Below are 18981 nucleotides of genomic sequence, written 5' to 3' on the forward strand. Positions count from 1 at the left end.
GATCGAAAGAAAGCTACGGGCGCCGCAACAATTTATGGATCCTCCTGTTCGTCGACAGGTGTTGAGCTCTTCAGTACGCCGGGCTGTATGGGTCGGTATGGGAGTATTCGGCGTATGAAAGGGCGAGGCATCACACGGCGTCGTCATAGCGCCCCGACGCTACATATCGAAAGATCCTTGGTAACAGCGCAGCGATCCTTATCGCGCCCCTGTGCGCTTTGAAACGCTTTGACGAGCGACGCTTGACCTTCGTCCATCCTGTGATGTTGTGTAAGCTCGATAAAACCCGACAGTCTCTATTCTTGCGCACCATTTGACTTCGTGAGCCTTTTGGGCCAGTCTGTTTTTGATAGTGCTCCAAGAAAATCGAGCAACCGAAGGGTAACCAAAAACCGGGTCCAGCGAGCAGTCCATCCATGCGACGGTCTTCGGATCTACAAGTCGAACCTGAGGCACCGTGTCGAATCACATAATGGCTGCACCGTACCTCCGGGATAGCCACTCCCAAGAACGCTTCCCCATGGATAGGTCGGTACGTCTTGCGTGCTTTCCATATCGACATCCTTTTGCGCACCTGACTGATCGGCATCGCTGGGATGCTCCACCAGGGGCGTCTCTTCAGGTGCTTCGTGGACCGTCCGTGGGATGGGTCGGGGTTCACCGCCTTCTTCAAACAGCCAGTTCTCCAGGCATTCGTCCCTCGTCACCTTGGCCGCTACGCTTGCAGCACCGACGATTTTGAACAACGAATCCGCCTTGTTCCGAACCTATAGACGGTGAGCGGTTCAAACTGAAGAATCTCGAGAAGAACAGGAGGCCAACGCACGGTGATTGAGATACCCGGAAACACGGACGAAAGGTATTTTTCATACTTCTCCGGAGGGCCGAGAGCGTCGACGTAGACCTACACGTCATATGTTGGAACTCGCAACGTACAGTGTAGCGAAGTAAATGATGACCTCAGTCAATTCTATTCCTTTCTGTAAGACTTCCCGGATCAGCAATATGGTCGCCTCCTCCGACTGTCTATTGAGGTTAATGGGTGGTATGCGCAGCATCCCAGCAGAGAGCGCCTGCGGGCTACGACAAGCCGTCGTTAGGTGGTCCTAGCAAGCATGAGACTGCCCTCCCTACCATAACACTCTGACCGACCAGGACAGTTTCTCCGGATTCGAGCTCAGCGTCTCAAGAAGCTGAGACCGTACTTCCGGGGTAAGCGTCTTAGAGTCTGCGATACGCCAGTGAGCTGTCATTTCCTCCCATTCCCCTAGACGCGACGCGACGACTCAAAAGAAACACGCACCCGCAAAGCCAAGTTCCTGTAAGCCGGAGTCCCTAAACTCTGCTGTGCAGTACGCGACTCCGTACACCAATGGACCTAGCACAGGTCCGCGCCCCGCCTCGTCAACGCCCATTATGTACGGTCCTGGGGCGGTCGGTTTGGGAGCATGGTGTGTATAGGACTCAGTGACCAGCTTCGCCTCTGAGGAGCTGTGCAACCCGGCGGCGTTCGAGGGCATTTGCGGCATATTCGATGCTGCCCCTAGACAAGCAAACCTTGGTGAGGGTTTGGCGAGGAACACGGCACTGACGCGTCGGCGTCACGCACGCGTGACGAGACGTGCTTCCCCGCTGGTTTCAAGCTCCGCTAGATGGCATCTTCCGAGCTGCTGCGACGCAGTCGGCGGAGAGCTGCGACCCTATTAGAACTTCAGGGGAATAAAATAACACCAGATGGTGAGCCATCCACACATCCTTACTTGTCCCTAGCCTCATTAATGGCGTCCAGGCTCATCCTAGCCACCTCATTCGTTATCGCAGCTGCCTCTGCCTCGCTTGTCCTCGCCGCCAAGCCAGTCGATCCTGACGTGTTTACTGACCCAAAGGATGACGTCCATAACCCGCTACGGTACATTCCCAACAATGTGCTGACAGGTGTTACTCTGGGTATGTCTTTCCGATAATACGGCGGGGTTCAACATGCTATTTCTTGCCCATCCCCGACGTTTGCGATTTCCTATGTGGGAACGACAGCTCACCTGGTTCATCAGGTTTATTTGAGTTCGGTGGTCTTCTTGGTACGATTTGTATGGCTAAATGGGGTGCTTGGTGGATGTCCGCGATGGTCCTTGGCGAATACCGTAAGCCGTTTCGTGCGAATTGCACGGTGCCGTCGGTAATCCATGATCTCGTAGTATATGCCGGAGGAATCGGCTTTCGCCTTGGTCTCCACCGAAACCCGGATAGCTCGGCCTGAACACGTAGTCGGGTTCAAAATCTAATTGAAGTTCTGCATGGTTTCGTGCAAGCAGATGTGATCAGTGATTCAAACGTCGAAGGCTCCAAGCGCGTTAGCTCTCCGTCATCATGGCCGGGTAGTGATATATCTCATTCAAGACTTCGCATACCTTTTCGCACCGGTTGAGGAGTTCCGCAGTGGATCGTATACCTTCTTTCTTCAATCTAACTTTGGATGCGAACATGACCAAGACTATGACCACAACCTTCCCATGCTGAGGTGAGCACGTTTCTCAGAAGACCTGAACAAGTGCCTTATACCCATGAAGGAGACCTGTTTGAGGTGATCTTGTGCATCATGGCAACCAATCTCCAGGGCAAGCGTGTAGTCGTTGTAGGGGGCAGCAGCGGCATAGGTACGTGCCAGGACGCATCGAAATGCACGTCAACTCAGAAAAACATTGCGCACAGGTTTCGCAGCTGCCAAACTAGCATTGGTCAATGGGGCTTCAGTGATCATCTCGTCATCTAATCAGGCCAAAGTCGATGCGGCCACGAAGAGACTTTCCGAGTTCAACCCTGGCGGTCGTGAGGTTGAAGGCAGGGTGTGTGATGTCAAAGGAGGCGAAAGCGCAATCAAGGCATTTTTCGATGCACTTCCAGAGTTTGATCATCTGAGTACGCGCTCGACGGAGGACTTCATCTTTGTCCTCGCTCATGTGCTTCAATAGTCTGGACAGCGGGCGATCCTCTCCGCATCGGTTACCCGGACATCGACCTCGCTCAAACGCAAGGTGAGCCTCTAACGCGCGAGATGGTATTGAGCAACAGTTCACCTACGGACATGACTTAGATGCATTTGCCGTGCGCGCCCTGGGGCCTATTTATGCCGGAAAATATGCTCCGAGCCACATGCCGAAGAGCTCCAAGTCCTCGATCACCCTCACGATTGGCAGTGTCGTTCGGAAGCCCAGGAAGGGATGGGCGCTCATTGCCGCAATTGCCGGTAGCGTCGAACGATTCACCAAGGGATTGGCCGTCGAGCTTGCGCCCATTAGGGTGAACGTAGTGAGCCCTGGTTTGGTGAAAACAGAGGCAAGTGTTGCAGAGACTGTTTGATTGACTCCAAGCTGCGACTCACGCATCCCCACAGATGTGGGACTCGACACCTGCTGAGCAACTCAATGCGATCGTGAGCGGCGCGGAAAAGACACTCCTCGTGCAGCACGTCGCGGACGCGGACGAGGTGAGAACAGGAACCGAGATCGCGCCGCCAAATCGGACGTCTAACACAGTTTGGTTTGCAGGTAGCAGAGGCTTATCTGTATCTCCTGGTGAGTAATCTGCCATCGGCCTATACGAAAGTGACATAACATGTTCACGACAGAAATGCGGCTATGTGACCGGGGAGACGTTGAATGTCGACGGCGGTGGAGTCCTTGCCTAGGCGTGAACTATATTTTCGCTATCACGATGTTTTGGAATGACGTCGGGAATGTTTGTCAATAACATTGTCATGTGGCACCAGCTTGCAGATTGCCCAGATAGTCAAGCATGTACGCCGCTTCCTTTCCAATCATCATTGTAAGGTACTTTCGCGTTCTTGATACACATGCGTAAAATGCTGCGATAGTGGACTTAGACGACACGGATCAAGCGTGATTTCAAGCATCGAAGAAGCCGTGCCTATCCCATGCCCCTGCGGGCTGCCCTTCGCGCATCCAGCCCAGCCTGCTCATCGTCAGACCCGCCACTCTCAGGAACAGCGTCGAGTCGAGCTTCTCGAGGGACGGCAGCTTGTCGTCGGCGTCCGCAAGCAGCCCCGAGAAGTGGCCGGAATGCCTGTGGCCGTATAGCCTCGCGTAGTGTGCAAGTGTCCTCTGGACCTTCGGTATGTGGTCATCCGGATGCCAAAGCGCCGACTGAATCAACGGCAGCCATGGGTTCGACACTATCTTCACCCCACGCGCACCGTACTTCTCCAGGCTGACGGGCTCCCTGAGTTCGAGGGGCAGGACGCCCCTCGACGTGTTGTCGTAGAAGTTTCCGATGTCGATGGCGGGTCGTCCCCGACCAACGTAGTGCGCGAGGGAGGTCGCGAAGTAGACGTGCAATAGGGCAAGCTGAGACGAGAGCTTCACCGCCCTTGCCAACGATGGTACGAACAGCGATGTGGTTACGAGATGCATCCTGCGGAAGCGCACGTCAACGAAGCGAACTTGAGGCAAAGATGGAGAAACCGACGTGAAGAAATCCGCGTTGAACGTCTTTGATTTGGTGAAGCCACCAACGCCGTAGATCACAACGTTCATCCACGCGAGCTCCTCGAACTTCTGCTCGACGTTTCCTGGGGTGCCGCTTAGCCATTCATCGGCGTATTGAATGATCTTCTCAACGCGCTCTCTGTCTTCAAGCACGGCGGTGAAGGACTGCTCAGTGTTGTGCGGACGACGAGGCGAGAACAGATCGTCCTTGAGGACACGTGCAAGTATCGTCAGAGCGTGCGGCCCACTCGCGGGTACAGAGGGGGGATTTTCCGGCATCGTCGATGAGGAGATGATAACTGATGATAGTAGGCTCGTTGCCGAGGCAAGCTCGGAATGGTCCTTGTGATCTTCTTGGGGGAACAGATGTTCGACCATCAAGACAGTCGATAACGCCGGATGAGCGCATGTTTGCGCGAGGCCTGCGGTATGTCCACTGAGCAGAGATTTCGACGGAGTGGTATACTAAGACCAACCCTCTGCGAGAATGCCCGGAATGCCGAATTCAACACCGTAGCCAACATGAATCAAGGGGTGTATGACACCGGCCACAAAGCGGTCCAGCATGTAAGGGCGCGATCCAAGGGTCCCATCACCGAAATTGTACCTGTAAGAAAAGAGGTACGTCTTGAGTGTCGCTGCCACGCCATCTCTTTTGATGGCATCGACGAAGAAATCGAGGTAAGCCCTGTAGTAACTGACAAATACGTCAGCTGACATCGGGTGGTGTTGCAGTCAAAGATGGCATACACCTCATCACCCAGATGCTTCGTAAAGTTCTCTGTAGTGATCTCAGATGGGGACGCGATTACTTTGCGCTGTGTCTTCTTGTCCTTCTCGTATGCCGTCTCGAGGAGGGGCGCGCTGCCTCCCAGCGTCCAAAGCGCGAGTAGACGGTGCGCAGTATGGCTGGAAGTCATGATCGACCGTCAGTAAACGCTTGGGATGATAGGGTGAGCTGACTTGTGAAAGCCTCTGTCGTTGAAAAACAAGTGCCATCGTTCGTGATTGTCCTTGAGAGCTTCTATCAGGGTCGCGGTGGAGCTCTGATCAACTCCAGGCCAACGTTGCGGGAGCAGGTGTGATTGAGGCGGCGGGATCACAGACGGGAATAAATCGCTGAGATCCATGAAACAACTCTGAGTCTGATGTCGACTTGTAACAAAGCTGGACCGCGTAGTGATGATATATATACCTGCGCGAGGTAGACTGTATTTCAATATCAACCCTAAGGCGTTGGTAGGCAATGACTAAGGAAGAGGGCTGGTACCTGGGCGCTGCGGGCAGCTTCACGAGAGCCCTGCTCTGCGGTAGAAAGGATAATCTCATCATAAGCTTCCTATTGAGAACGTAACGTCTTGGCCTGACAAAGTCGGGCGTCATCTGAGAGTTGAGAAGCGTGAACACGAGACGTTGCTTACCGGCAGCTCAGCCGTACTATGTACCTTCATGCATGACTCGGAGTAAGCATATGGATGCGGGACGCCGTATGTATATCACATAAGACTCTCTTCCGAACTTCGCGGCAGGATTCTGACAACGAGCCAATAGTATTCGAGAAACATTACTGCCACAGCACAGCCTCCCATTCGTTGCAACCCACCCGCCTGGTCGGAGGTGACCCATCCTCTTACAGAGTAGGCTCACACCGATCATAGGTGCTCGGCAAGACTTACGGATAGGTCTCAGGGAAATTCTTAAGGATGCGACACTCACGGCGAACGAGACAGTCACTTTTTCGGATTCGGCGCTGGATACTTAACTTGGATCGAGAGCAGGTTTTCCGTAACGGTACATACCGAACCCTGATCATACCGGTACCCTCAGGAATGATTGCTACCAGCAATTACATCAAACACGCGCTTGGTATCAAATCGCTGAGGACATATCAGGCATAACAGGTACTCGCCCACGGCCTCGTATGTGCCAGTAGCATTGACGAGATTGTCATGGGGTACATTTCCGCGTCCCGCTGAGAATCTGTACCTCTCGTTCCCTGCTATCATTGCCCAGGCCAACGACGCTGTCGCCATTTTTTCCCCCATAGTTCGCAGGCAATGACTGGAATCGCGCCTGCACCTGTCAACGCTCCAAAGATCCCCGTCATCTTGGCTAATCCGAGGTTGACCGCCCCATTAGCAGCGTAGAAAGGCACGGTGAATCCATAGACCTAGCATAACGAAAACACGAAAAGGGTCATTCGTTACGCTCCTGCGAAATATCGGCGCCTACCTGGCGGAAAACGACAATGAATGCAGATACCTGTGCCGCCTCTAAGGGGTATGCTTCAAGACAATACGCATACACGGGCGTCGAAGCGAGTTGCAGACCTGCCCAGGCGATGGAGCTGCCTATTACGGGCGTGACGTTCCATTTTCCGGGCGTAGCGTTCTGTAGCTGAACACCCCAGACGATGACGCCGATCGCCCCCAGTAAAAATCCCGGGTAACTGGCCGCAAGGCGCATTTCCGGCTCGCGACGGCCTCCGGCCCGACGTGTCCTATACGACATCAGCCAGTCAGATCCGCGTCCGCCAATTTGCTCGCTGATCACCCCGCCGATGATTGGCCCCACGAACTGCAAGCCCGCCTGAGCGTTGTTGAGTCGGAACTTGGTTTGTAGGAATTGGGGGATGAGCACGCCAATGATGATGCCGGCGTAGGAGAATATGAAGGAGTATCCAAGCGTACAAAGGATGATGGGCGGACGGAAGACCATCAAGAGGGGGCCGAAGAACTCGGAAGGGTGTAGTGGCCGAGGATCGATGCGCCGGAACCGCAGCTCCGAGAGCCACCCTGGAAGCTTCGACCCATATGAGCAACCGAGTTGGTCATCTTCGGGAACTTGCCGCTGGCCGGGCACCCGCATAGGTCGAATGTATAACGTTTCGAATCCGAAGAACAAGTAGCCGAAGAAGAGCGAGAGTTGCAAGATGGCTAAGACGAAGAACAACCAACGAGGGCCCTTGTTCTGGACGATGAATCCGCCAACTATGACAAGCATGCGCAAGTCCAGACGTGTTCCAGAATAATAGCAAGTAAATCGTACTCAGCGGGGAGGCAGGAAGTGTGAGCAGGACGGTCCAAATACCGAGCTGAAGATAAATGTCAACAAAATCATGTCGACATGTTAGGTCACTGCTTGCCTTCTGGCCAAGCTCGCGTTGGAAGAACATTTCTTGGACTGTTGCTGCCCCAAGAGCCAAGGCCGGCGATAAACAAATTCCAGTGAATACCTCCACCGTCATAAGGGTACCATAGGAGTGGCAGAATGCTCCTGCAAAAGCGCATCCTGCCGTAGATAACGCCGAGAACAAATAGAGAGGATGACGTCCATAGCGAGCGGACAACGGGGTCCACACTAACGGGCTGAATCCGAGGAAGAGGATCTGGACCGACGTGAGGAAAGACGCCTTCTGCAGCGAGACGCCAAACTCTAGCATCGAGAATACTCAGATGCAGCACGCGCAGATGACACGACGAGCTCACCCTTCGAGAAATCAGAATAAGCCGGAATGATCATGGAGGTAGAGTAGATGCACATGAAAGCGTGTATAGCGACCAGGATGAGAAGTACATGCTTGCGCCAACTTTACACGAGAATCATCAAAAGATTCAACTTTGAAGTACTGGAACTCACAAAGGCCGGTTGAGAGGATCGTTCGGATCATCAGAAGGGAGCGGGACGAGATCAACTCTGCCATGCCATTCCCGAATCTTGTCTAATCCATCATTCACGTCTTCGATTACCGTGACTTCCGGTTTCGGGTTCTCGACTGTAACGAAAGGATGAGCCCTCTTGGTCCGCTGAAAATAACGAACGCGACGGACCGTCATGGCTCAAGACCCCAATCGGGACCTTGACTTCCTCTTCGTATGACAGCCGCGGTTCGGGCTTAGATGCCATCGGTCAAAGGATGGGGATTCACGGTATGCAGGGCATGGGCGACTTATATATATGCAGTCCTAGCTTTCAAAGTATCCCCCTCTCTCCCACAAGTGCTCGAGCGCGGGCGGGAATAACGAACCCCTAAAAGCCAAAAGTCAGTCGCCCATCCTTCGGAAAGGATCCGGAAACGTGATACGATGTCGCATAGCCCCAAGGTAGCGGGAGACTAGTGCTAGCAATACTTGGGTGTTGAGCTCCTTTACGCTGAAACGTGCCAGGACGGTGCGATGAAGCCGTTGAAACGGACGGGTGTCTTGAATGGCGTGAGCGAGCCCAGGGCACCACACCTAGTCAGATGCCGCAGCCGGTGGGCTTCTCAAGACTATAAAAACGCAGATTGTCGCTCGGATGCTCCACCAGAACTGCCCCCCTGCATCGAAACTGAAACCAAGACCGAACCATGGGGAAGGCAAGTGAATACTCACTTCTTCGGAGGAACAGCTGAGTTTCACGTTCACCTGGGATACGGAACACTCGTGTCGATTCTACGGTGAGCCACGATAGAAATACAGGATAAGACAGCGACGATAAGAGGCACGGGTATTTTGAGTGGGGCAATCATCGTGGGCTCAGTGAATCTACCGTCTCTTCGGTGGAGGCGTGCCACTCGCGTCCTCGTCTGCCTTTCTTTTGCCGAAGCTGATTGCTAATCTGTTTCTTTCTCCAACGTGTGTTGTGCCGCTAGCTGTAGAAGATCCTTCTGCAGGTGTCGTCGCATTCGATATCCTCGAGAAACCTGGCTTGGGCGCTGGTGAAGGCCGAGCGGAAGGGTCGGGAGTGGTGGCGGTCGATGCGAATGGCTGCGGCAGGTTGAGAAAACCTGTCGAGTCCACAGGCTGCGGCGTCCCAGTGTGACCATGCTCCTTCTTCTTGCCCTTCTTGTCGCCTTTCGTCGACTTCGTGAGCGGCTGAGGGTCGAGGAACTCCTCCGCTTGTGGTACCGCCCTGAAGCCAGATTCAGCAACAATTCGTCTGATGATCACATGCAGCATGCTTACCCTCTGTTACCGACAGAAAGGACGAAATGCGCTTGACCAGTCTTCTCTTGCCTCATCTGGAATGCCCGATTCATGCTCAATGGAGTATCCCCACTGATCATTGCCTCTTTCTTCTTCTCCTCTGCTATCTTCTTCAGTCTCTTTTCGGTCTTCATCTTGCCGCTTCCCTTCCCATGGAACTTATGGCTCAGCGCCTTCCATGCCTCCTTCGGCGTCAGCTCTCGGCCAAACTCGTCGTGGTAAACGATGTTGATATCCGGTTTGTAGTTCTTGTACATCTCGAGATTCTCTCGTGCCTCTTGCTGTTCGCGTAACCGGTTCTCGTATTCGCGCGTCGCCTGGTCTTTGTTCTGCCCCCTCGCCTTCGCCTTCTCCAAATCTCTCAGTGCGACCCGTTTCCGCTGCTCCGCAAGCCACAAATCACGCTGTCTTTGCACCTTCTCCCGCTCCATCTGATCAGCAGACGGCGTAGCGATCAAGCCTTGTTGGCGCAGAATATTGAGGGTCGACGCCATGCCCGAGTTGAAAGTCTGCTCCGATGATGTGCCCACGACATCGTCTCCGGCGGTGGCTTTCTTCCGTTCCTCCGCTTCCGTTGCATTTATTGCTTCCTCAATTGCATCCAGCATCGCCGCATCATCCTCCTCTTCCTTGACAACGACTTCTCCTGCCTCCAACTCTTCCATAGGAACGTCACCGTCTGACGCTATAGGCGGAGACGTGCCTCGCTTCACGGGTGCAGGGGTGGATTGTTTTGAAGATGCGCGGAGAGACGCTTCGGTCGGCTCGTTTTTTACTTCTTGCTTGGCCACTACCGGGTCGTAGGATATCGAGCTGACGAACTCGCTCGTTTCGTCAAAGACCAATCCACCTTCTCCATCCGCACCAACACCATCATCATCCTCAATCTTCACCGCACCATCAACCACCATCGTATCATCGGCATGCGCGCGGAGCCTCTCCGCCACAACTGCAACGTCACAGCGATCAGTGATCAGCGGCAGACGCTGAATCAGTTCACTTACTTTTCTGGGCTATATCTTCGGGTTTGATCTTCTTCGGCTTTGCCTGCTTGGCCCTCCTAGACCTTGCAAGCGCTGCCTGCAGTTCATCATCGTCTACGAAATTCGCGTTTAAGTCGCGTTGCCGGGGTGCGATCGGTTTCTGTTCATCGGTTTCCATACTATCCCCGTTTAGGTTGACTTCGGGATCAACCTCCGCTTGACGACGTGATGGCCTCTTCTTCTTCGTCTAGTCAAATAAACGCAGCGTCAGTATAACGTACAATACGTAAGCACTTGAATAACACACCTTCGGTTTCTTGAAGCCAGCATCACCTTCTTGCAAATAGTCGTTCATGTTAAAGTTTTCTGCGCGCAGCCGTATTCAGTAGCCGAAAGTATGAAGGTCACCGATGACGAGCTTACTAGTGTAGTCAATCGACAGCAACGCTTTATTCACCTTCGCTGCCTCCTCCACCTTATCAGCACGGGAAATCTTGCTAGACGCAGCGGCGCCACCCAGTCGGAAACCCTGAAAACCGAGGGCAGGGTCAGGCGACAGAAAATAGGGCCAGATCGTATGCATAGCAACGAACTGTCTCTTTCGGGCCCTCGAGATCGTCGTCGTATTTCGCGAGTACAGCGCGCTTCATACCCTCCCTACCGCCAGTGAACTCGTCATCGTCATATCCAGTGTAGTCACGGCGCTTGGTTTTGAGCTCTTGGTTCTTTTTATGACGCTCCTCCTCGGCAAGTTCGACGTTCTGAAGGACGTCCTCTGTGAAAGTGTATTATGTGAGCATGGCGGAAAGCGGCAACCAGACGGAGTCACCACATACCTTCGTCATCGAGGACCCGGCTGTCTTTGAGGGTAAGTATCTGTTCTTGTCCCTCTTCCATGTCGTCAAAGTCATGGCTGACCTTCAGCCCTTCGAGGTCCTCTGAAAAAGGCAGGTTAAAAATTTGGCGCCTGATGCCAGACAAATATCTAAGCGCGTACTCTCGGTGTACTCTTCCTGATACATCTTGTCCATGTTCTCTAGCTCCTGTTGCCGTTTCTTCGCGAGTTCCTTTTCCCGCTTCTTGGCGCGTTTGAGCCACTTCACTGTATCATCCACGTCGTCCGCAGCCTCGCCCAGCGTCACACCCGTAAGCTTCGCGTTCAGCTCATGTTGGTTCTTAAGCCTGTCGATGAAGATAGAGCGTGAATAAACGACTCGTGGAGAAGACGGACGCGCTGACTTGGCTATTCGGTCCTTTATCCGCCTAAATGGATAGAACCACAAGACATGCGTCAGACCATCTGATCCCATTTGAAAAGCAGCTTACGGGTTTACTTGGCCTCTCGAGCTTTCGCATCCTCAGCCCGCTTCTTTTCGTAGTTTTCTGCCGCGATCTTGTCGGGGTCGTTGGCAGGCGCATTGTCGTCCGTGAGGGGCTTGAGACCGAGCGAGATACGGATCTTGTTGGTCTCTTCCAGCGAGATGCTTTCTTCCATCGACATGACTGTAGGTATAAGGAGCGAAAGCAAGTACGATGCGGAGTAGCGGACGGAGGTGGTCGAAGCAAGAAAGGCAACGTCGCAACTCGCGTCTTGACCTGACCTCGTCTGACTCAGGGGTCATGATCAACTCCCAACTCAACCATCGCTACGATTCCACTCGCTGAATTTGGTTCATTATGCTCTCTCGGGATTGCGCGGTCTCATGTTCTGCTGACTAAACTTCAGTCTGTCATGACGGCTGCCATTCTGTTACATGGTCGTGGGGTCACCCAGTTGGTGTTTACATGCATTCCTGCATGCTACTTTGTCACGTAGGCGGAGAGTGAATGCGCCTTGGACCACGAGTGGAACCTCCCCATCGTTTACCACCTGTCGTAGTTTCCGACAAACACCGGCCACCAGACGTGTGTCTGAAGACATTCCCTCTTGCAGCTGGCGGCCGACCCTCTTGAACATCTCAGAACGTTGACTCCATTGTATGTCACCTTGCTTGGATTGGACGTGTGCGTGCCCTTGAAGCAATCTCCAAGTTCTTCTGGAGATGTGTACCCTCCCTTGCCCGTCCCGTGCTCGAAGAGTTGCTTGTTTTTTCCACAACATCCGGAATGAAAACGATATACGGGCTCGAGGGGTCGGTATTCTTCCCCAAACTCAGGCGACTCGACTCTGTGCCAACTCATGGCGTCGAAAACGTGCGGGACGATGCATCCTTCTGGGTTGAGAGGCGAATATGATGCATGGCACCGGACGCAGTGCCGTTCGCCCGAATCATCCTTGTGAGGCAATGCCTGCCGATGCAGGACAGTGAAGTCGGCCCAAATTACGCGCATACATGGCACTCTCGACGTACCGGTGGTGGTGGCGCAGGGAGCAGCAGGCTCGGCTGGAGCTTGTCCTATTTTTGCCAACTTCAACCAAATCACCGCATATATGCATCAATCACGCACCTTGTAATACCTCCAAAGCGCTTTGAGGTAATCCCCTTTGACCGGAACTCCATGTGTTCGACTCGACACGACCTCTACGCTCATGTTCTCGGCCAGTTCCTTCAGCACCGATGCAGGGAGGTGCTCTACTTCATGGCGCTTTGTATGTGGGCTACCTAGTAGATCCAGACCGTCGCGAAGAGTTTTGCCCGTCGTGGCGGAGGCGGACATGATATATGCGTAGAGATAGGCGGGTTGGAATGCAAGGATGGTGATTTCGCGCATGCATCCTGATCCAAATATAGCGTTACCCAGGAAAGGTGGCACCTTTACCCGGCAGTAGTGATAGTATAATCCAGACAGTACTTCTATTGCATGTATCAACTGGTCCGGCGAACCCAAACACGAGGAACCATGGACCTGAATGTTCCAATCCTTTTTCTCGAGAGAAAGAATCGAATGACAAGTATGGGGTGACTCGTGCTTCTCTGAATTTGATTGTATGCATCGCGGCAACCAACTACTACTCCTCTGATATTCGTACATTCACCACTGGATGGTATGTATAGTCGGCGAAACCCCGACCTATGCGATTTCCCGTTTCTCGTCCTGTTCTTTCTCAGAGCCAGCATATTGGTCGAGACCCAATCGACGATTGATATCGGCGAGCCGTGCCTGATCCTCTGCTGCTAAAGATTCGCTGGCGCCGAACAAGTCGTCCATCTCTTCTAGGGTGAGCCCCTTCGTCTCCGGGAAGAAGAATAGAATGAATACTCCGCCGAGGAAGGAGAACACGCCGAAGAACCTGTATCCTCAGGTGATTGCCTGGTAACACAGGAGTCGGAGGGACGCGTGGATAAACGACTCACAGGAAGGTACCAAATCCGATATGGGTCAACATGGTCGGTGTCACTTGGCCGACAATGAAGTTGTTCATCTAGAGTGTGTTTCATTAGGGAGAGCCTTGGCTTACGATGCAAGGAATTGTCTCATACCCAGTTGGACGATGCTCCGATGGAAACACCCTTCCCGCGAACACTCAACGGCCAGATTTCAGCCACCACCACCCAAGCCATCGGGCCCTACAGTGGATGATTGATGAACATGCAGGACGATGGCTCAGCTTTGCTATCCTCACCCAGCTGTATCCGAAAGCTGCAGTCCTGCGTGAGTAAATGACAACATTGCACACTGATTATCGACGTACCCATAGCAAAGATCCAAACGAGGACGCAGGCTGCCCACCCGGCAGCTGGCGAGACAAAATCAGCTTTCCACTCCCACTGCGCAGAAGGAACAACGAGCGTACCGCGATGACTAAAAACGACACTCTGTAAGAATGTGCCGCTTATATTCCACCGCGAACTTACCTATCCCAAGACTTGTGGAAGAGGCCAGTAAGGATGGCTATAATGATGTGGCATCTATGCAATGTGAGCTGAAACGTCATTAGCCAGTTCTCTTGCGACGTACGCAGCCATGATGAACGCGCCAGAGACCAGCAATGGTTTCCGGCCCGACTTATCGACCCAGATGACGGCAGGGATGGTGGCAAGGAACATCCTGATAAAAAGTTGATAAAGCAAACCTGACTTAGAAACCAGGTTTGACATACACGATGCCGACCACACCAGTCGCAAGGAGGGAGATGGTGTTGCCAGTCAGACCTAGGTCCTTGAAAATGCTACGAAAAGCAAGATACATTCGCAGGTAACACGGAGCAAGAGTGTGTTATACCTTGGAGCATAATACAGAATCGCGTTCACGCCGGTCCACTGCTGGAAGAACATGGTGCTGGGAACTCATAATGAGCCTCTTTGCATCCTTCCCCGGATATGATGATGCACTTACAGAGTCGCTAAGGCCACCCGATACAAAAGTGCTGTATTGAAAGAGCATCAGGACATGACGGGAACGGATGTGTTACACGAACTTACTCCGCGTGCGTAGCAGGCTGAGATAGTCCAGAGCCCCGAGTTTGAAATCGGAGCGGAACGAAGCATCCTGAAGATGGGGATACTTGCTCAACGAAATCTCCTTCTCGAAGATGTACTGAGCCTTGATTTCCCTGATAGCAAGGAAGCCAGAGATTCGAGCCCTTCCATAAAGGCTGACGGAGAAAACTTACAAAAATTCGATCTGGATGATTTCGGAGTCCGGTGGAAGCCCTCGGGTCTGGCTAAGTACGGCAAGGGCCTCATCCTCGCGACCATTGTTTACGAGCCATCTGGTGAGAGTTATCGTCAGGCAGTCTGATCAGCCTCCTCGTATGTTCAGCTATTGGGGGAACGTGCCTTGGGGAGAACGGCATGGCCAAGATTCCTACACCAAGTGTAATGGCGGGTACGAGCTGCAATGCAAGCGGGATGCGCCATGCTGCTTCGCTTTGAGACTGGTGGGTCCCTCCGATGAAGTTCGTCCCTGGGTTACGCGTTGTTCAAAAGCAGGTAGGCGAGATAAATACTCAACATGGACGTACCGTAGTCAATCCAGAACGAGACCATGATTCCGAACGTGATCGCAAGCTGCTGCAACGCAACCAGCGAACCACGAACCTCCGGTGGCGCCAGTTCGGCGCTGACCAGCCATTTTAGCAGCAGAAAACTTGTATGTTTTGCGCTAGGACTCACTTGTAGAGAGGCACGGCCATACTCAGAGATCCCACGCCCATACCGGTGATGAATCGCCCTACGGATCATTGTTGAACTTCGGTATATATACGTCGGCGTCACGACGCGATGGCAGATGTTGCGTCACCTCCGAAAATCGATGACGGATGGAAAGCTGCGCTTTGCACGATCACTCCAACACAAAATACGCAAACCGCTGTACAAAAACCTTGAGCGCCCACGAAGCTGGCATTGATATGCAAAAAGGACGCACCAAGGACGATGGTATACTTTCGGGACAGTTTGTCAGCCAAATATCCCGTGACCAGAACCCCGAACCAAGCTCCGAGTTCCAAGATCGCGACAAACCAGCCCTTCGGACCGGAGTGATCGACCACGGATGCCATACGATTGTCGAAGGATGTCATGCTGCTCAGCAGGTTTAGCCGATATCTTTTACCAAGCCTTGTACATTCGTTGCGCACCTCAGGACACCCGAAAAGACTCCCTGATTGTATCCTGAACGTCGGATGAGTGATTCACAATCGAATACTGATATGCAAGAAAGGAGATATGTACCATATAAACTGTAAGGCTGCTGCATTAGTATACGATTCATGACCGGTGTCGCGCTACACTCACAGACCGCCGAGCGAGGCAAAGACAGCGATGAAGAAGACCCGTTGGTTCGCCACCAAACCGGCCCAACCACTCTGGCCAACTAGTCGACGACGAAGTCTCGCCGTTTCCGGATTCGCACTCGAGACCACTCCTCCGGCCATGTCGATGTGATGAAATCTGTGCGAGGCCTTAAACAGGTCCGTATCTGAACTTATGGGGAGGCAGCGCTCAGGAGGTGGAAGCTACCGCAAAGGCACGGCAGGGTGGAGGTGCGCTCCGCGCTATCTTTGTAGCGACGCGACGCCTGTTCTTGCCCGAGAAGAGACTGACCGTTCAGGACGGTCATTTGATCAATCGCGCCGCCCGCATCCCTGCGGATAACCTTGGAATGCATCTTGGTGAGAAGTATTGGGGAAGGGCAATGGAGATTGCATACCGGAGAGCGGCCCGCCCTAGCGTAGCATGTCCGAAGTTAGTGCGAGAGCGGGTGCGATAACGATTTCGCGGCTTCCTCTGAACGTCTCGCGGTGCGCCATCAATTGAATCCGCATCCTCCGCATCCTATGACGTGATCACGAAGCGCGTCCAGGTGATGAGGCGGGGTTGCATTCCGGAAGCCCAAACTTGCAAAAGAGTCTATGCCGCAGTAAGTTGCGGGGAACGGTGTGGCAAAGACGTAGGTGGCTCACTCAGAAGATGAACTCCCAGGTCATAAGTGCTGACGCGGAGTCGGCTTGGGCGCAAAACGTCTGCAATCCGCCATCCTGGGTGCAAAGCCGATTCAGCTCAGCATTACCCAGGAACGTACGCCCGGCGAAGGAAAGGTCCAGAGGAGAGAGAGTCTAATCTGTTTACCCGCTCAATTCAATAGCAGTAAGATAGACGGGTGCTTGAAACCTTAAAGATGTCCGTAATCTTGCACTGCAGACGCACGGAGGAGACCCCGTGCGGACACGTAGCATACTCCGGCCACGACGGATTGGAGAGGGTTCGAGGCAAGCCGTTCCCACTGCCCAGAATATCGACTGCAATTGTCGGTTGGATGACTAACGTATGAAGAGGGCAGGAGGCTGAGCAATCCCATGTGAGTCGACAGACCTCGAGCAACCCGTCACAATACTGGGCCGGAGTCAGTTTGATCTTCTCGGGTCAGGTGAAGAGGACAAGATATTCATCGAATGGCAAGGGGTTGGATAGACAGTTGCAGCACTTCGAAGTCGGCATAGCGTTTCGCTTCAGGAAACGACGCCATGCCATTGTAGCAGGCTCATTTGGAGAACGGTTGGCGCAGACCTTAGATCAAGACGACGAACGATGTGAAGGAGTTCACCGAAGAGCCCTCGCAAAAGAATACCCACGGGGCTCCCTTAACCTCTAACCACCACCATGGCGAGGTTTCCCACGCCTCCGGGCTGGGGGGGATGGGGAGGACACGATCCTCCCCTCGGACGACAACCCGGCCATGACAACTATACATGAGATACATAACATCCTGCTACACTACGTAGCTGCTAAGAGGCCATAAGTGCAACCGGCGAGATGGATGCACAACGCATGAACGGGATGACGCCCGGATAGGACGCACGCCGGTACACACCGGAAACACTGCCACACCCAGCTAAACCGCCGCAACCAAACGAAATAAGGCCGGAACGAGCAACCGATGCCATTAAAGCCCATAGGGATAGAAAGACCAATACGAAAACAAACCATGAAAATAATCGAGAACCAGGCAGCAGGAGAACATGCCTGGACGGCCTAAACACAATACGCGCGGTCATTTCGCTTAACCTAAGCACGACTACTATACTTCCTAGACGTAATAGAGCCCACTCAAAATACCGACGAGCGATAACGGCAAAAACAAGCAAGCATATAAAGCGAACGTCGGAACACAGTGGCACCCCCACCCCTCCACCATGCCTGACGACGATGAACCACCCATCAGCATGAACATCATACCCTGGAACCTCATCTCACACCTGTCGACCCTCCTAGACAAAGAGCGAGAGGACTGTAAGCACACAACTAACACGAGGAAACCAACTGACCGCACCCAGACACCGCTCAACGAAGCATCGGCTACATTGCAGCCTCAGCCCGTATCCAGAGCGCACGTGTGCGCCGACACGTGGTATGAGGCTCTCCGCGAAATCTCAAGGAGCATCTCATAAAACCCCCCCATCAGCTACAGAACTCGGAGAAAATGCCACAGCCGGAGGAAGAGACCGGCCCACCTGGAAAACCGGAGAGCCCGAAGGAACCCGAAATGCCCCGAGCACAACAGTCCATGCTAAACCGCTTCAAGAAACGCATGCACACGCAAACGAGGTCGGAACCACAGCCGGGATACGCAGGACCACCAAAGACGCTGGTGCAAAGCAAAGACTGATAGATACCTAATATACCGTTGTCGCAGACGGAAGTTTGTGTGTGTTGTGGCTGTGTCGAAGAGGCGAGGGGAATTCTTGAGGTGATAGGAGTGTACCACCGATTCTTCAGCTTCTTCTTGCAGAAACTTCCCTGAGGTCCCGGGCTATCTAAGTCGGGGATTGCTCAGTTGGCCGTCGGTTAATAAACCTGACTTGAATTTGATGGGACAAGCTTTGTGAGCTTGTCGGCGATACCTAAAGAGGTAAGAAGACGGTTAGCCTGTATGGGAGGCTTGAGGGGTCTTGTGTTGATGTGTTGTACGACGCGCGGCGCGTCGAAGTTCCTAGAGAAATAAAGGGAGGGATCAGTGGTTCCTTGGGTGGCGGAGGCGATAGAGCGTGGGAAACGGTTTCGAACAGCCTACGGTGGCTGTGTAGAGTCGATAGCGTCGATAGAGAGTCGATAGGGAAGCTGTCCAGGCACTCGAGTCCTGACAGAG

At 53.3% G+C, this 18981-nt stretch overlaps 7 protein-coding genes across 7 annotated transcripts; 2 read left to right on the forward strand and 5 right to left on the reverse strand.

The window, feature by feature from the left end:
- Window positions 1-119: 119 nt before the first annotated feature.
- PUNSTDRAFT_55234 (ribonuclease H2 subunit A) lies at window positions 120-1534 on the reverse strand. The gene is given in 8 exon segments (XM_007387742.1): window positions 120-258; window positions 311-434; window positions 488-525; window positions 538-767; window positions 827-904; window positions 960-1080; window positions 1135-1228; window positions 1304-1534. The coding sequence occupies 8 exon segments, from the start codon at window positions 1527-1529 to the stop codon at window positions 144-146; spliced, it is 1026 nt and encodes a 341-aa protein (XP_007387804.1). The 5' UTR covers window positions 1530-1534; the 3' UTR covers window positions 120-143.
- Window positions 1535-2596: 1062 nt separating this feature from the next.
- PUNSTDRAFT_116187 (NAD(P)-binding protein) lies at window positions 2597-3685 on the forward strand (the record flags this gene model as incomplete). Its single annotated transcript, XM_007387743.1, has 7 exons — window positions 2597-2654; window positions 2710-2916; window positions 2970-3032; window positions 3092-3333; window positions 3392-3484; window positions 3546-3572; window positions 3626-3685. The coding sequence occupies 7 exons, from the start codon at window positions 2597-2599 to the stop codon at window positions 3683-3685; spliced, it is 750 nt and encodes a 249-aa protein (XP_007387805.1).
- Window positions 3686-3902: 217 nt separating this feature from the next.
- On the reverse strand, window positions 3903-5632 carry PUNSTDRAFT_75682 (uncharacterized protein; the record flags this gene model as incomplete). The annotated part of the gene is made up of 5 exons (XM_007387744.1): window positions 3903-4428; window positions 4483-4924; window positions 4979-5199; window positions 5253-5411; window positions 5466-5632. 5 exons carry the CDS (start codon window positions 5630-5632, stop codon window positions 3903-3905), a joined length of 1515 nt encoding a protein of 504 aa, XP_007387806.1.
- A 771-nt stretch (window positions 5633-6403) lies between these two features.
- On the reverse strand, window positions 6404-8206 carry PUNSTDRAFT_92327 (MFS general substrate transporter). The gene is made up of 5 exons (XM_007387745.1): window positions 8142-8206; window positions 7991-8091; window positions 7551-7937; window positions 6735-7492; window positions 6404-6672 (listed from the first exon to the last, which is right to left on the reverse strand). The coding sequence occupies exons 2-5, from the start codon at window positions 8043-8045 to the stop codon at window positions 6505-6507; spliced, it is 1368 nt and encodes a 455-aa protein (XP_007387807.1). The 5' UTR covers window positions 8046-8091; window positions 8142-8206; the 3' UTR covers window positions 6404-6504.
- Window positions 8207-9004: 798 nt separating this feature from the next.
- Window positions 9005-11962, reverse strand: PUNSTDRAFT_92329 (SART-1 protein). The gene is made up of 10 exons (XM_007387746.1): window positions 11787-11962; window positions 11692-11715; window positions 11450-11634; window positions 11289-11390; window positions 11046-11227; window positions 10876-10981; window positions 10760-10818; window positions 10474-10699; window positions 9449-10418; window positions 9005-9395 (listed from the first exon to the last, which is right to left on the reverse strand). Exons 1-10 carry the CDS (start codon window positions 11951-11953, stop codon window positions 9029-9031), a joined length of 2388 nt encoding a protein of 795 aa, XP_007387808.1. The 5' UTR covers window positions 11954-11962; the 3' UTR covers window positions 9005-9028.
- A 1390-nt stretch (window positions 11963-13352) lies between these two features.
- On the reverse strand, window positions 13353-16362 carry PUNSTDRAFT_146197 (general substrate transporter). Its single transcript, XM_007387747.1, has 21 exons — window positions 16131-16362; window positions 16068-16075; window positions 15974-16007; window positions 15763-15917; window positions 15637-15705; window positions 15510-15567; window positions 15359-15456; window positions 15174-15300; window positions 15008-15106; window positions 14817-14947; window positions 14731-14761; window positions 14617-14673; window positions 14495-14563; window positions 14353-14442; window positions 14250-14303; window positions 14189-14196; window positions 14087-14131; window positions 14018-14034; window positions 13875-13961; window positions 13749-13816; window positions 13353-13684 (listed from the first exon to the last, which is right to left on the reverse strand). The coding sequence occupies exons 1-21, from the start codon at window positions 16268-16270 to the stop codon at window positions 13465-13467; spliced, it is 1665 nt and encodes a 554-aa protein (XP_007387809.1). The 5' UTR covers window positions 16271-16362; the 3' UTR covers window positions 13353-13464.
- A 1666-nt stretch (window positions 16363-18028) lies between these two features.
- On the forward strand, window positions 18029-18501 carry PUNSTDRAFT_138086 (uncharacterized protein; the record flags this gene model as incomplete). The annotated part of the gene is made up of 3 exons (XM_007387748.1): window positions 18029-18125; window positions 18170-18243; window positions 18298-18501. 3 exons carry the CDS (start codon window positions 18029-18031, stop codon window positions 18499-18501), a joined length of 375 nt encoding a protein of 124 aa, XP_007387810.1.
- Window positions 18502-18981: the final 480 nt, after the last annotated feature.

Source organism: Punctularia strigosozonata (assembly GCF_000264995.1).
Source record: "Punctularia strigosozonata HHB-11173 SS5 unplaced genomic scaffold PUNSTscaffold_15, whole genome shotgun sequence".
NCBI classification, from domain to species: domain Eukaryota; kingdom Fungi; phylum Basidiomycota; class Agaricomycetes; order Corticiales; family Punctulariaceae; genus Punctularia; species Punctularia strigosozonata.

What these genes read in the sequence shown, in the direction of transcription:
- PUNSTDRAFT_55234 (XM_007387742.1), bottom strand. Translation starts at nt 1,529, where the DNA reads ATGCCGCAAATGCCCTCGAACGCCGCCGGGTTGCACAGCTCCTCAGAG. An exon ending in AAGGAATAGAATTGACTGAG is followed by an intron (nt 905 to 959) that starts GTCATCATTTAC and finishes TATGACGTGTAG; the next exon opens with GTCTACGTCGACGCTCTCGG. An exon ending in TTCCGGGTATCTCAATCACC is followed by an intron (nt 768 to 826) that starts GTGCGTTGGCCT and finishes CACCGTCTATAG; the next exon opens with GTTCGGAACAAGGCGGATTC.
- PUNSTDRAFT_92327 (XM_007387745.1), bottom strand. Translation starts at nt 8,045, where the DNA reads ATGTGCATCTACTCTACCTCCATGATCATTCCGGCTTATTCTGATTTC. An exon ending in TTATTCTGATTTCTCGAAGG is followed by an intron (nt 7,938 to 7,990) that starts GTGAGCTCGTCG and finishes TCTCGATGCTAG; the next exon opens with AGTTTGGCGTCTCGCTGCAG. An exon ending in TCATTGTCGTTTTCCGCCAG is followed by an intron (nt 6,673 to 6,734) that starts GTAGGCGCCGAT and finishes TCGTTATGCTAG; the next exon opens with GTCTATGGATTCACCGTGCC.
- PUNSTDRAFT_92329 (XM_007387746.1), bottom strand. Translation starts at nt 11,953, where the DNA reads ATGTCGATGGAAGAAAGCATCTCGCTGGAAGAGACCAACAAGATCCGT. An exon ending in ATAAAGGACCGAATAGCCAA is followed by an intron (nt 11,635 to 11,691) that starts GTCAGCGCGTCC and finishes CTTCATCGACAG; the next exon opens with GCTTAAGAACCAACATGAGC. An exon ending in CGAAGATATAGCCCAGAAAA is followed by an intron (nt 10,419 to 10,473) that starts GTAAGTGAACTG and finishes GTGACGTTGCAG; the next exon opens with TTGTGGCGGAGAGGCTCCGC.
- PUNSTDRAFT_146197 (XM_007387747.1), bottom strand. Translation starts at nt 16,270, where the DNA reads ATGGCCGGAGGAGTGGTCTCGAGTGCGAATCCGGAAACGGCGAGACTT. An exon ending in TCCGTCATCGATTTTCGGAG is followed by an intron (nt 15,568 to 15,636) that starts GTGACGCAACAT and finishes AATGATCCGTAG; the next exon opens with GGCGATTCATCACCGGTATG. An exon ending in ATTCTGTATTATGCTCCAAG is followed by an intron (nt 14,564 to 14,616) that starts GTATAACACACT and finishes TGCTTTTCGTAG; the next exon opens with CATTTTCAAGGACCTAGGTC.